This window comes from Talpa europaea (genome assembly GCF_964194135.1).
Source record: "Talpa europaea genome assembly, chromosome: 9".
Lineage (NCBI taxonomy): Eukaryota > Metazoa > Chordata > Mammalia > Eulipotyphla > Talpidae > Talpa > Talpa europaea.
The window spans coordinates 63,843,967-63,856,488 of NC_140076.1; the positions used below are offsets into that span (position 1 = coordinate 63,843,967).

At 40.1% G+C, this 12,522-nt stretch overlaps 1 protein-coding gene across 5 annotated transcripts in view; it reads left to right on the plus strand.

The window, feature by feature from the left end:
• The window catches only part of DAB1 (DAB adaptor protein 1), a gene marked incomplete at both ends in the record, with an annotated part of 269,283 nt that overhangs the window by 132,564 nt on the left and 124,197 nt on the right, over window positions 1-12,522 (plus strand). For all 5 annotated transcript variants that reach the window (XM_084243621.1, XM_084243619.1, XM_084243622.1 and 2 more), the window contains one exon: window positions 6,542-6,640. In XM_084243621.1, the coding sequence (XP_084099747.1) occupies window positions 6,542-6,640 (99 nt within the window). The remainder of the gene's footprint in view (window positions 1-6,541; window positions 6,641-12,522) is intronic.

Below are 12,522 nucleotides of genomic sequence, written 5' to 3' on the forward strand. Positions count from 1 at the left end.
ATACAAAAAAAAAAGTCACTAAATGGCCTTTAAAATACATAAATGGGAATAGTTTGTCCCCATATACTGGTCTTTTTTTTTTTTTTAATTCTGGAAAAAAAAAATAAATTAGCAAGAAGTCTACAAAGTACCTCATGCATTTAAGAGATATAATTTAATTATTTTCCTGAATGTAGAATTCATGAAATGCTCATTTAAAATATTTTGTAAATACTGAAAATTATGAGGAAAACTGAAATAATCCACAATCCTACCATAACAAAAAAAAATAGTGTCAGCATTTTTGTGTGTAACTTAAAGTGTCTGTTTGTATTAGTTTATGTATCATAAGAATTATACTCATGTATGTAATATAATTGGAATGAATGTTGATGCAGATTTGTATCCTGTTTTTCTCATTAACGGTATATTATGAACATTATTTTCATATTTTCACATATTTTGTGAGGATACTACCGGTTCAGGGTAATTTTTTTTTTTAAGTAAGAAAAGTGGAAAGAAAGAAAACCCAAAAAACCATGGTTGACCAGTGCCTCCAAGTGTTAGATGAGACAGGATCTGTGAACATCCTCTGATTGTCTTTTCTTTCATACACACTTAATAAATCACAGCTGTTTTTTGTATTTATATGACACACTTTCTCTCAGCAGTTTAACACAGATATCAGATGCTAAGTCTCCCCATGAGATGGCTGCACAGATTATCATTTTTAAAAATGAGAAGCTTTTAAGATGTGTATCCATTATGTTTTAAAAAATGTGTAACTTACATAAGCAAACTTTAAGAGTTGGTATCTAGAAAGAAATATAAAAGACATCAAAATTATGATTTCATAGAATATCACTTTGGAAGAAGCGATACCCTTTTTTATATTACACGATTTTACAGGATTCTAGGACAGTCCAAAATGAGCCCGCTTTTGCCAAGTTCAAATCTGATTGATAAACAGAAAAAGGAATCTGACAGGAAGAAATCTAAATTCCAGCTGTAAGATTGATAAATGCTGCTCTGGAGACACAAGGTCACAGTGTGCATCCTGGAGAGATGGGCTATTGTGCTTGCAGTGTGGGGAGCTGGCTCTTCCCCATGTCCCCACCCTTTCCTGGCCCCAGAGCAGAGCCTGTGACTCATGAAGAAGATCAGACCTGGCTGCAACCCCTCCCAGAAGACACTGAGCCGTGCATGCTCATCTTCAAATCCCCCACTCAGATAAAGCCACATATGCCTCTCCATGGGGACCTCTCATCAAGGATGGGTGTAAAATCCAGGATCTTGATTCTTACTGAAGTCCCTCCATACTGAATACATGGTCAAGCTAATGGATATTTGCTCTTGACAAATATTAATTAAAAGACAGCAAGAAAATCTCTAGTGACTGGTTCTCACCCAGAGCCACAAGATTGCTGAGGAGGAGAGAGGATTTGATGAGTCTTCCCCAGAATACTGGTAGACACCCACTAACCAGGAACCCCACTGGCTAGCTGCCTTCATGGGTTAAGTGGATGTGAGGCAAGACTCAATCTGTGTTCCAAAGGCTCACTGGACCAGGCCTGACCATGACTGTCTGCTCTGTGTGTGTGTGTGTGTGTGTGTGTGTGTGTACACACTTGTGCATGCACACTACCCGTACTGAAGTGCTCCATCTGTCACGCCTCACAACTGTGAGGTCACCAAAGCCCCGAGAGTTAGTCCTACCATAACACACTCTTGTCGGATGCACTGAACTTGTTGAGGGGATCTTGGTCCCTAGAAAATTGTATTTCATTATTCACAAGTTGCCAAGAAGAATGTTGACATTTCAGCTTCCAGTGGTTTTTCTTTAGGAAACACAGAAACATAAATGATCAATTCTCCATTTGGCCACCTGCCCAGAAAAGGAAGAGACAGAGAAGTACAAAATGCCTCTTAGCCTTACAAAAACGCTCACTTCTACAAATTAGGCCATAGGAGAAACTAAAAAAAAATATTCTATTTCCTTTTTTTTTTTTTTTGCAAGATTGCCTAAAGGATCTAAAGTTCCTGTTTTAGAGAATTTTCCTTGGATGGTAGAGAGGGATTCATACCGTGAGAGGGATTCATACCGTGAGTATGAATGGCCCCATTGCCTGTCCACCAGCAAAGCACTGCCATCATCTTGTTTTAATGTAGAGGCAACAAAACACTTTCACACAAGATCACTTTCTCTTTGATCTTATCAGATAGATATTAGCACCCCTGTTTGTAAAGAAGAAACACGAAGCTCGTGGAAATGAAAGGATTTGCCCTAGATCATTCATTCAATCTATTAAACTCCAAATTTAAATCCAGATCCCCAAGTCCCCAGTGTGTGATAACAATAGTTTATGCTTATGTGTATCCTGTTTTGTATCAGCATTTAACTTACCTTGGTACCCCAACTGGATTTTAAGCTCCTAGCAATAAGCCACGCTTCACTGACTTAAGTAGTCATCTCTCAGAGATACTGGGCAAGAATGTGTCAAGGCTATGGACTGGTGGGGGCAGCCAGTGTGCATGAATTCTTCAGTCAGAACTCTGTCTGTTTGTAACTGGAGGGTCAGTTATTTCTCACACTGCCTAGCATGTGGTGTTGCTAATACCAACAATAGCACTAGTCATCATGATAACTGTTATTTGCTGAGCTCACCCTGCATAGTACACACCTTGCTAAGTGAGGTTGGGACATTGTGCACACTCTGATTAGGTAAAAAATGTGGTTATTTTCACTTTCCAGTTTCCCTGCACTCTACATGGCCGGGTCTAGGAGCTGGTGGTTCCACCCAGCTATTTTCAGAACATTAATGACATATTTGTAGTGTTTCGTGTTTTTTTTTAATGCTATACTTCTCAGAAAGGTCCTTAAAGAGGATTATAATAGATGAAACACCAACACTGGGAACCAAAACAATAACCATTTGAATTTTCCTTAGGTCTTGTTAGTTCCCTAAGTTTGGGGAGGTCCCTTGACTCCCTAGCCTTGTGTTTCCTCACATGTTTAAGAAGGGAAGCAATTCTTAATGGTCTGGGATCACAGTGTGGGCTAAATTATAACCTGTGGGAATTTCTGGCATATAGTAGTGACCCACAGATGTGTCTGGCCCCCTAATTTCCAAGTTTCCAACAGTGACTTCCAAGGTTGCTAGTATAGGCACAGAGCCCGAAACAGCACCTACATCCATTTCTTCTCACTCCCTGACCAGAGCTGTTTCTGGGACCTGGCTCAGTTCTGCATAACAGCAGAATAATCTGGAGGGGCAGAGGAGATCCTGAGGCTTGCCGGCTGGTGGCAGGGATGCCTGGACCCTGCAATTTTTCAGAGCTTGACTCAGGGTCCTGTTTCACAGGAGAAACGTACTTGACAAAATTGGAGTTTCATTTTCCCAAGATGGCACCATGGAGATAGTCCTTCTGTCTGTCATTTGTCATGCAGTGCTACCCACCAGCAGCCCCAAGCAGAAATGCCCCAAGAACATGTGTGTCTGCTCTTTCTTTCTCTTCCCATTTATGGATAGTCCTGTTCTACCAGGCAGGGCTTTGACAGCTAGTAGGAACCAGGATGCAGAGGGGAGCCTTACCTCATCAGCACTACTGTATGCCAGAAATGATTATTATTTGATGTCACAGTGATTCTAAAAGCTAGGGACTGGTATGAGGCATTGATACAAATCTTTCTGACTAAAGGTGTACCCATTCCCCTACCTTCTTTTATGATGTTGTCATTTAGGAAGCAGCTAAACAAGAAACTATACCACCCCTTTGACTTGGTCCTCCAGTCCCTTCATTTTTGCTGGATCTACTTTTGTTTTCCCTTTTACATGTCCTGAGGTTGAAGGTTAAGGTACAGAGGGGCAACAGCATACGTTACTTAAGTTACTTTCCTCCAAAACCCAGCCAACCACACAGGTTTCAAAGCCAAGCATCCCTAGATTCCAAGGCTGGCTTGCCCAGTGCCTGACTAAAGAAAGAAAGTCCCTTCACCTTTTAGAGGACCCTCTTGATCCAGGGCTCTACTCCCTACACTGGGCACACAGAACAAATAGAATGAAATCCCATGCACAGTTGAGCTTTTGTCATACTTGGCAAACCTAGGAAATCAACAAATATATGTGTCTGTGGTGATAGTGCCTTGAGGAAAAGTGAAGAAGAAAGATATAGTTTGGTGTGGAGGGATCAGAAACATCTCTGACAGGATGGCATTGATCAGAAGTGGGGTTTGCAAAGACATAATTTGACCCCGTCCACCATATTCCATAAAATCTCCTTCAGTGAATTCATGGAATTCATGGGAAAGCAAGCAGCACATGGAAGAACCTAGAATACTTAGAAGAGACAAAAGACTTAACTTTGGAGGTGAGTCACTCTCTGCCTGTTTAGAGGGCAAACACTGGAGAAGGATCTGCTGTCAGTGTGTTGCAATCTTGAGGTCACAGTGTAAGGAAGATTCCCTGCTCCCTGCACAGAGTCTGGAAAGCTGAGTAGGAGTCTCAGCATTTTTACCAACTCCCTGTGACTCCAGAGGCTGACCATCCACCTTCTGAGCATCTCTTTTTCCCTCTGTCAGTTGGGAAATTGGGACCAATTAGCTTTCAGATTCTCTCTGGCTCTATCAATCTGCCGAACTATGAGTGTGCAAGAGGCTCTTGAGAATGAATGAGCGACTCATGAGGGAATGAATTTCCTACTAGAAGGTACCCAAATAGGAGCTGACCACAATCACATATAGCCATTCATTCACTTGGAGAAATTAATTTTTATTATACAGAGTACCAGACATTGTGCTCGGTGCTTTACAGAGATTTTTATTTAGTTCTCAAGCATGCAAGAAAAGGATTTATACCTGAGGAAAGTGGAATTCAGAAATTAACTAATTTGTCCAAGATCACAGAGACCCAGTGGTATAATCCAGGATATCTGGAGGATAATTCAACAAACTTAAGAGAACATCCCTCCCGTGTTCCTCTCAACATACCTATTCTCACTGATGCCGGTCAGTCTCTGGGGCTGGTGTGGAATACCTGCTTTTCTGAGAGCACCACAAACTACTTTTATCTCCTAGAAATATGAAGTCATTTTTGTTTGTTTTCCATTTGGTTTTCCTTATTTATTCTTTGAGGGGACAGTGGCTTACAGCAGTGCATATAATGTAGATCTATTTGGTCATACTCCTTCAGATGTATGTCATCACAGCACACCCGCCGCCAGGGCACCTATAGTCCACCACAGTCCACTGGACACCCTTCACACTTTGTTCTTCGCTCCCTCTTCTCCTCTGGTAGCCTTAATTCCATACACACCAAACTTCTAGGGTTTGTTATTAGTTTGGTTCTGTCCGATCCTTTGCTTTGTTTCTCTCTATTCCACGTATAAGTGAAATCATCTGGTGTTTGTCTTTTCTCCTTCTGACTTATTTCATTTAGGGTTATTTCCTGTAGTCCCATCCATGTTGTAGCAAGTGGAGTTTCTCTTTTTTTCATTTTGACTCATCTACAACAAAAAACTCTGTACTCTAAATGCTGAGAGTTGGGCTGAATCTCACCCTCTGTGGAAGTGATAGTGATGAGGGGCTGGAAGCCTCTGACCATCAGAGAGAGAGCACAGCCCTGGAGCAAATCCCTTGACACAGCCTTGTCCTTATCCTACCCTACTGTGAAGACCAGGCTTGTCTGAAACTGACCCCACCGAGGCAAATTTTAAAAGTAAGTGTCCTAATTTGCATCCTACAACTTCAGGGGACACTGGGTAGCACATCTATTGAATACTAATTTACCACTCACAAGAGACTGTCTGGGGCACTAAGGATAACGCAGTAAGAAAGGTAACATCCCAACACTTTGTGAAGTTTACCTTCTAATTGACTCACATACAAATCTGTGGTTTATATAAACAATTCAAAGAAGTAGGGAAACAGGTATATTCATAAATGGAATGCATCTGATTGGTCCCTGCCTCCAAAGCACAGGAATGCTACGGAGAGGGTGTTGGAAAGTGCAAAATGTCTGTGGGTGAAAATTGTAAACCATAGGCACATAGCTATGATGATGATATTTTTTCAAACACAATTGAAATATGCAGGCTGGCAACAGTTTTGTTTTCATTTCTTTCTAATCTCCAAAATTGATTCAGATGAAACTTTTTCCAGAAGGATAAAAATAAAAATCACATTTAGGAATATATTTAGTGACATGCCTGTATTTGAAAGATTAAAACCATATCCAATATAAAACTCAGCACAGAGACCGTGTTTATATTGGGATCTCCAATTCTGGATCAAGTATCTATGTACAAGGTAGGTATTCTATAAATCTTGATTAGTCAAATGAATCAGTGTTCACATATCTACTTCTACAGTGTCAGAGCAGCTAAGACAAATGCTACCCTAAAACATAGAGATGTGAGCACATTGGGCAGGGAAGCCTGGATAGGCTCAGGGAAGGCGTGTGTGTGATTGGTGGCATTGGTTGATGGTATCTGACACGCTTTTGGGACCAGAGGGAATTTTCAAATGAAAACACTACAGTAAAAACCATGTCCTTCCTTTCAACAGGGCGTTGTTGCTGGCGCTCGTTCCAAAGGAGAACACAAACAGAAAATCTTTTTAACCATCTCCTTTGGAGGAATCAAAATCTTTGATGAGAAGACAGGGGTAAGTAAAAGAATCACATGGCATTGTGAAATTGAATCCATTGACAGATGTGCCCTTAAAAGCCTCCACTCTCTAGGCAGGAATATCAAACAAGCATAAAAACACATAAAGCAACTGACAAACTTGATCAACTGTGATCGTCCATCAAAGACAGGCTTCCCTAGCTTGGCCACAGTGTGACTGCACCGTGTTTCTTATAGTGTAATTGTGATAAAAGTGTCACACAGCCCTGGTAATCTAACGGGAGATTGATGAGCTTTGAAGAGCAGTGGGTAATGTGACAGTTTAAGTTAAATTTCTTTGTGTTGGCAACTTTAATGACATGCGTCCTAGAGGGAGACACATGTAGGTCTTTTGACTCGGTCAATGCATCCAGACTCTCTTGAGTTTAACCTGTGGCACCTTGCAATTGCTGTAATCAAAAGGAATAAATGGAGTTCTCAATCTTAGAAAAAAAATCTATCACTGCATGGCCAGGAAATGTAAGGGCTGATATGTTTGTTGAACCCTCCAAAGATGTAGTTTGTGTTTTCATCAACCTCCCAGCAGCAATTAGCTCCCAGGCTCATCCCCAGAGTTTGCCTGACATTGTTGATCCCGTTCGTTGACCGTAAGGGAAGAACAGAAAAACATTCTAGGATCTGTTTTGTCAACAAGGCGAGAGTTGACAGGATTTGTTTTTCTTTTATTCCTGAAAGTGCTTTATAGCTTATAAAATACCTCCACAAAGGCCACCTTTGAACTTCTCTTTATAAACAATATTCAACTAGCCAAGTTACTTAGCCGAAGTCATTTTCCATTATTATTTTCTCGCTTTTGTTCTGACTCACATTTGGATACCATACAGGGTAGCAGAGTGATAATTAACAGTGCAAATAGGTTTTCTTAAGGAAAAATTATTCCTGAATAACTAATATTAGAATAGATATTTATGCATCCAGGTTCATTGTATCCAAAATGTGGGAGCAATCAAAGTGTCCATCAAGGATGGACAGGAATATCAATATTAAGATGGAGAAACAACAACAACAAAAAAATTGTTCAGCAATAAGAAGGATGTTCTGACCAGTGCTCCAGCATGGATAAACACTGAAACAAGCCAGTGACAAAAGGACACATTCTGTAGGGTTGCACTTATAGAAGATACCTAGCAGAGTCAAACTGGAAAAGGTGTAAGTAGAATGGTAGGTGCTAGTGAAGGGGAGAGGAGGCTGTAAGTGAATAATAAGTAGAGTTTAGGATGTTTAATGTTTTTTAGGTACAGTTTAGGATAAAATAAAAACCATCCCCACACGCTGTGGTGTCCTCACTGTCACTGAAGTGTACACTTTAACCTCATTAAAATGGTAAATTTTATATTAGGTATCATTTACCACCATAAAAAACTGATGCTTATAACTCCCATTTGTTGAGTACACTAGGTGTGATCGTTAGTTCCCTTACATGCATTATTTTGTTCCGTCCTCACCATTTGCCCTATGAGATAATAATAATAATTCCTTCCTCAAGTATGTATTATGTGCCAGGCATGCAAAAGCCCTTTATAAGTACCAACACATCCAAATCCTCACAACAACTGTAAAGGGAAAATAGTGTTATTATCTCCCCTTTATAGTTGAGGACATCAAGGACAGAAAACTTCGTGTAACTTCCTGAAAGTGAGTGGTAGTGAAGACAGGATTAGAATCCAGGCAGGTTAGTGCATGTGTCTCTTCACTTAATCGTGGTGCCTATTATCTGTAAGGATAAGGGATGTTCCCAAGCTCACCCAGCATGTAGGAGGCAGAACTGGGTCAAAACTCAATGTACTTGACCTTGATCTAGTAGAAAAAGGTTTACCTATCTGGAGGTAGAAGGAAGTTTATAATGAGGGCACAAGTATGCAGTGGTAAAAGTATTTGATACAGCAAGATTAAGAGCCTAATGTCAGTCTCTCTTCCCTTAATAAAAGTATGCTTTTTGAAAACAAGGAAGTTTTTCCTTTTCCTGGATAGACATTAGTTTGGAGACCTATGCTCAGTTTTAAAATGAACAGTTTTATAAAGGATGTAAGCAAATCAAACCATATTCTGATGTGGGTGATTGGGGTGTTGGGGGACTGGAAACTATGCTGAGCCAGGATTTTCAGCACAGATGTCACCTCTTGGGATCTGGGGTAATGCCCAGGAGACAGACAGCTTTGGGCTTACAGAAACTTAGAGGCTATTTTTGATCCCTCAGCATCCTTTGTAGGCACTAAGTAATGTGGATCAAGCTGAACTGAGAGATACTTTCCAGTGATTTATATGCCCCAGTATTATGTCATCATCTCTAATCTCTTCCCAGTTCCTTGTGTGTCAGTCACCATGACAAGTGGTAAAAACCAAGGGACACGAGTGAGGCAAAGGATGAGATGCTTTATCTTGTCTGAGGACTATGCTATTGGGCTTCTGTCTTCCATCATGTCCCACACCACCAAATAGATTGTGCCCAGATGATTACAGTCCCAGCCACCAGGTTTTAACTAATGAGGAAAGATACTTGACATTCTTCATTTACCTTTTCTAAATCCTCACTCAAGGGTGACTAAAGAAAGATACCACCACCAAACCTTATTATTTTATTCTTTAGTTTGACAAAAAGAGACAAAACAGTAAAATCACTATTTCGACTCACTGCCATTTGGCTTTGTGGAAAGGATGTCAGTTCCCTAGTGGAAAATCAAAAAGAAGGCCGAGTTCAATGTTTTCTGTCTGGCGTAGTCAACTCCAGTTCTGTTTGATTAACATTAGGCCTCTGGCATCTGGTTTCTGCAACCTTCGCTTCTTAACATGCCTCAACACGAGTCCAGGGAAAGCTGGTGCTTGGGGCTGAACATATTTATGCCTGAAGCAGAGATGATGGGGAGAGAACAGGACATCCCACATTAATAGTGTTCCTCTCTACAGAGTTGTAGGGGAGATAATTGCTCTTGGGATCTCAGGGAATGGAACCACGACTGGTGAAATTTCTTTTTTTTTTTTAGATTTTTTATTTATTCATGCATACAAGAACTAGGGTACAGGCCAGATATCTGGGAGGGTGAGAGGATTCACCATCAGTGATGGAAGTTTCTAAGGGGAAGTTTCAATTTATCACAATGGAATATTACTCAGCAATCAAAAAAGATAAACTCATGCAATTTGCAGCAACATGGATAGAGCTGGAAGGGATCATGCTCAGCAAAATAAGCCAGAAAGAAAAAGAAAAATACTGGATGGTCTCACTCATAGCAGGAATTTAGGAAACCTAAATAAGGGACCAGGAGAAAGACTAATTGCAATAAAGTAAAAATCAAAATCAACAAGCTACTGTAGACCAGAGACACACTACAGTGAGGGGCGGGGTAGGAAAAGAGGGATTAGGGTCAGAAAAAGGGGGTGGGAGTTGTATTGGGAATATAACCAAAATGAAAATGCATACATGCAAAAATGAAAAGTGATGTAAGAATTACATTAAATAAAATAATTTATCAGTAGGAAGAACCGTCTGTGTCCCAGAGCTGTTCAACCATTAGGTGAACCACCTCCTCTGCACATGTGTTCCCCGTCACCGGGACTGTCCTTGCAATAGCCATGTGACGGGGCAATTGTGGAAGGGAGGTAGGTAGAGGAAGTCACATCCTGGTTGATTTCCAAAACCAGTGTTTTGATTCTGTTTCTCCCTTAAAGTCATACCCATCGATGTGATTTATTTTTAGATAACTGGAGGTTTTTCAAACCCTGCATCTGAGATTAAGAACAGGAACAGTTTACTAAACCTTTGTCATCGCCCAGCAGGGGACCAACTGAAGTGAGCAGGATAAGAATCTAAGTATTCTGTCCTACATATCAAGGAGCTGGGTCTTTGTTATTTGGAGTGACAAATCTTAGTTGTTTATCTTGTCTAAAATATTCCTGCTCTCAAGCTTGACTGTACTTTTTTTTTTCCCAAACCAAGAAAAGAAACATTTGCAGAACGTGACAATAGCTAGAATTTTAAAATTCAAAAGCTGTCAAAAATGTTTTGATCCCAATTAAAGAGACCCTTTGCAGCAATTTACACCTTGTCTTAAATTTCAAAGCGCTCTTGATATCAATCCTTGTATGAGTAACTTTTGTTTTATTATTAGATTGTGGCAGGGAATAAATCAATATTGAAAGCTCTTCATATGTTCAGATACCTAGTATTGTTAATATGTCAAGGAAATCAGTGAGAATGCAGAAAATGTCACATGTAAATTTACTGTTTTTAATAATAGTAGGAGCTAATCAGGAGAAGAAATGGCTTCAGTTCAATCTGTGACTAGGTACTCAAACCAAGCCAGTGGATGCCAAGGCAGAACTGATGTCATCTTCATTTGCAGATGTGGAAACAGTTCTGGGAATGTCCTGACTTGGTTCTGGGCTCAGCACAGACCTTCCCTAATTCAAGTCCTATCTCTTTCTAAGGAACTCTACTGACTCTCATATCTTCTTTCACAATTTTATGAATTACTATAAATTTCTCACATAAAAATCATGAATACTTCTGGACCATAAGTCTCTGTTGTACACTGGAGGCCAGTAATGTGCATCTGAGTTCTGATATGACCCCACAATCATATGATTTGGATTTGTTTATTTGACTGACCCAGCATTTACTTGCTATACTATGTGTAGCATGCTGAGTACGTCACAACAATCTATGACGTAGATGTCATTATTATCACCATTTCACAGATGAGAAAACTGAGGTCTCAATAATTTAAGTGGCATAGCTAACAGTGGCAGAGCTGAGATTCAAACCCAGGTGGTTTGGTCAAGAATCCTTGATGCACAATACCTGTCTCAGTCTGTTTGAGCTGCTCTAACAAAAACACCATGAATCAAGTGACATGCAAATTGCAAATATTTATTTCTCACAATTGTCTCATTCATTGCTATATCTAGCATATGTCCTGGCAGGTGACAAAAATGATAATGGACATTATAGAAAGGAGGAAAGACAGTCTGGTAGGGATAGTTGAAAGAAAGTGAAGGAAAGAAAAAGGAAATAGTGAAATTCAATTTAAAATGTTGATTGTCTATACCACATACTAGAAATCCAAGATGCTCCATTATCAAAGCTACTGAGTTTGCCACTCAGGCATTGAGTACAGAGAAGTGATGCTCATGAATCAGTTACCTCGTCCAAAGGTGTCAATGCTTGGAGGTCCTTTGGGCATCAACTAACCCACTCATTTACAACAAAGAAACCTGGAACCCAAAAAGGAGGGACTCCTGAGACCCCCCCCCACCAGCAGATATACTCACAACACCTTGGCTTGCACATCCCTCAGGATGGACTGGAGTCATTCCCACAAAATAGGCAGTGTCCTCTTCTCGCCTTCTATTTCCATATTTGCCTTGCTCTCCTCTTTACTGTCTGTCTTACAGTCATGCCATGGGTTCCTTTGCTTCAGTGTTTAGATTCCCAGATCCATTTTAATATCAAAGCGAGTGAACATCTAAGGGGAAAAAATTGGGTCTCTGTACATTTAGTGTCTTGTTGGATGATATTGGATTTTAATTTATCATAATAAAAAATCAATTTATAGCTCAAAACCAATGTATTTTTAGGAACTGGCACTGTCAGGAAGCTGCCTCTGTAAGATAATTTAGGCAGGGGATACTTCATGACAGAGGATGAAGGATGTTGATATTGCTCTGGAAAGTGAGATCATGAATGTTTTCAAGCAGATTTGGTAAACTCAGAAATGTATTATTTTTCCCTTTGTGAGCCAATTTATCAAGTTTGTTTTTTAAAGAAGTAATATTTTCTGCGCTAGTGCTTATTTACGTGTGGGATCTCATTTAATGCAATCCCCTAAGTGTTTGACTAAGAAAGTAGTATTATTACCTCTA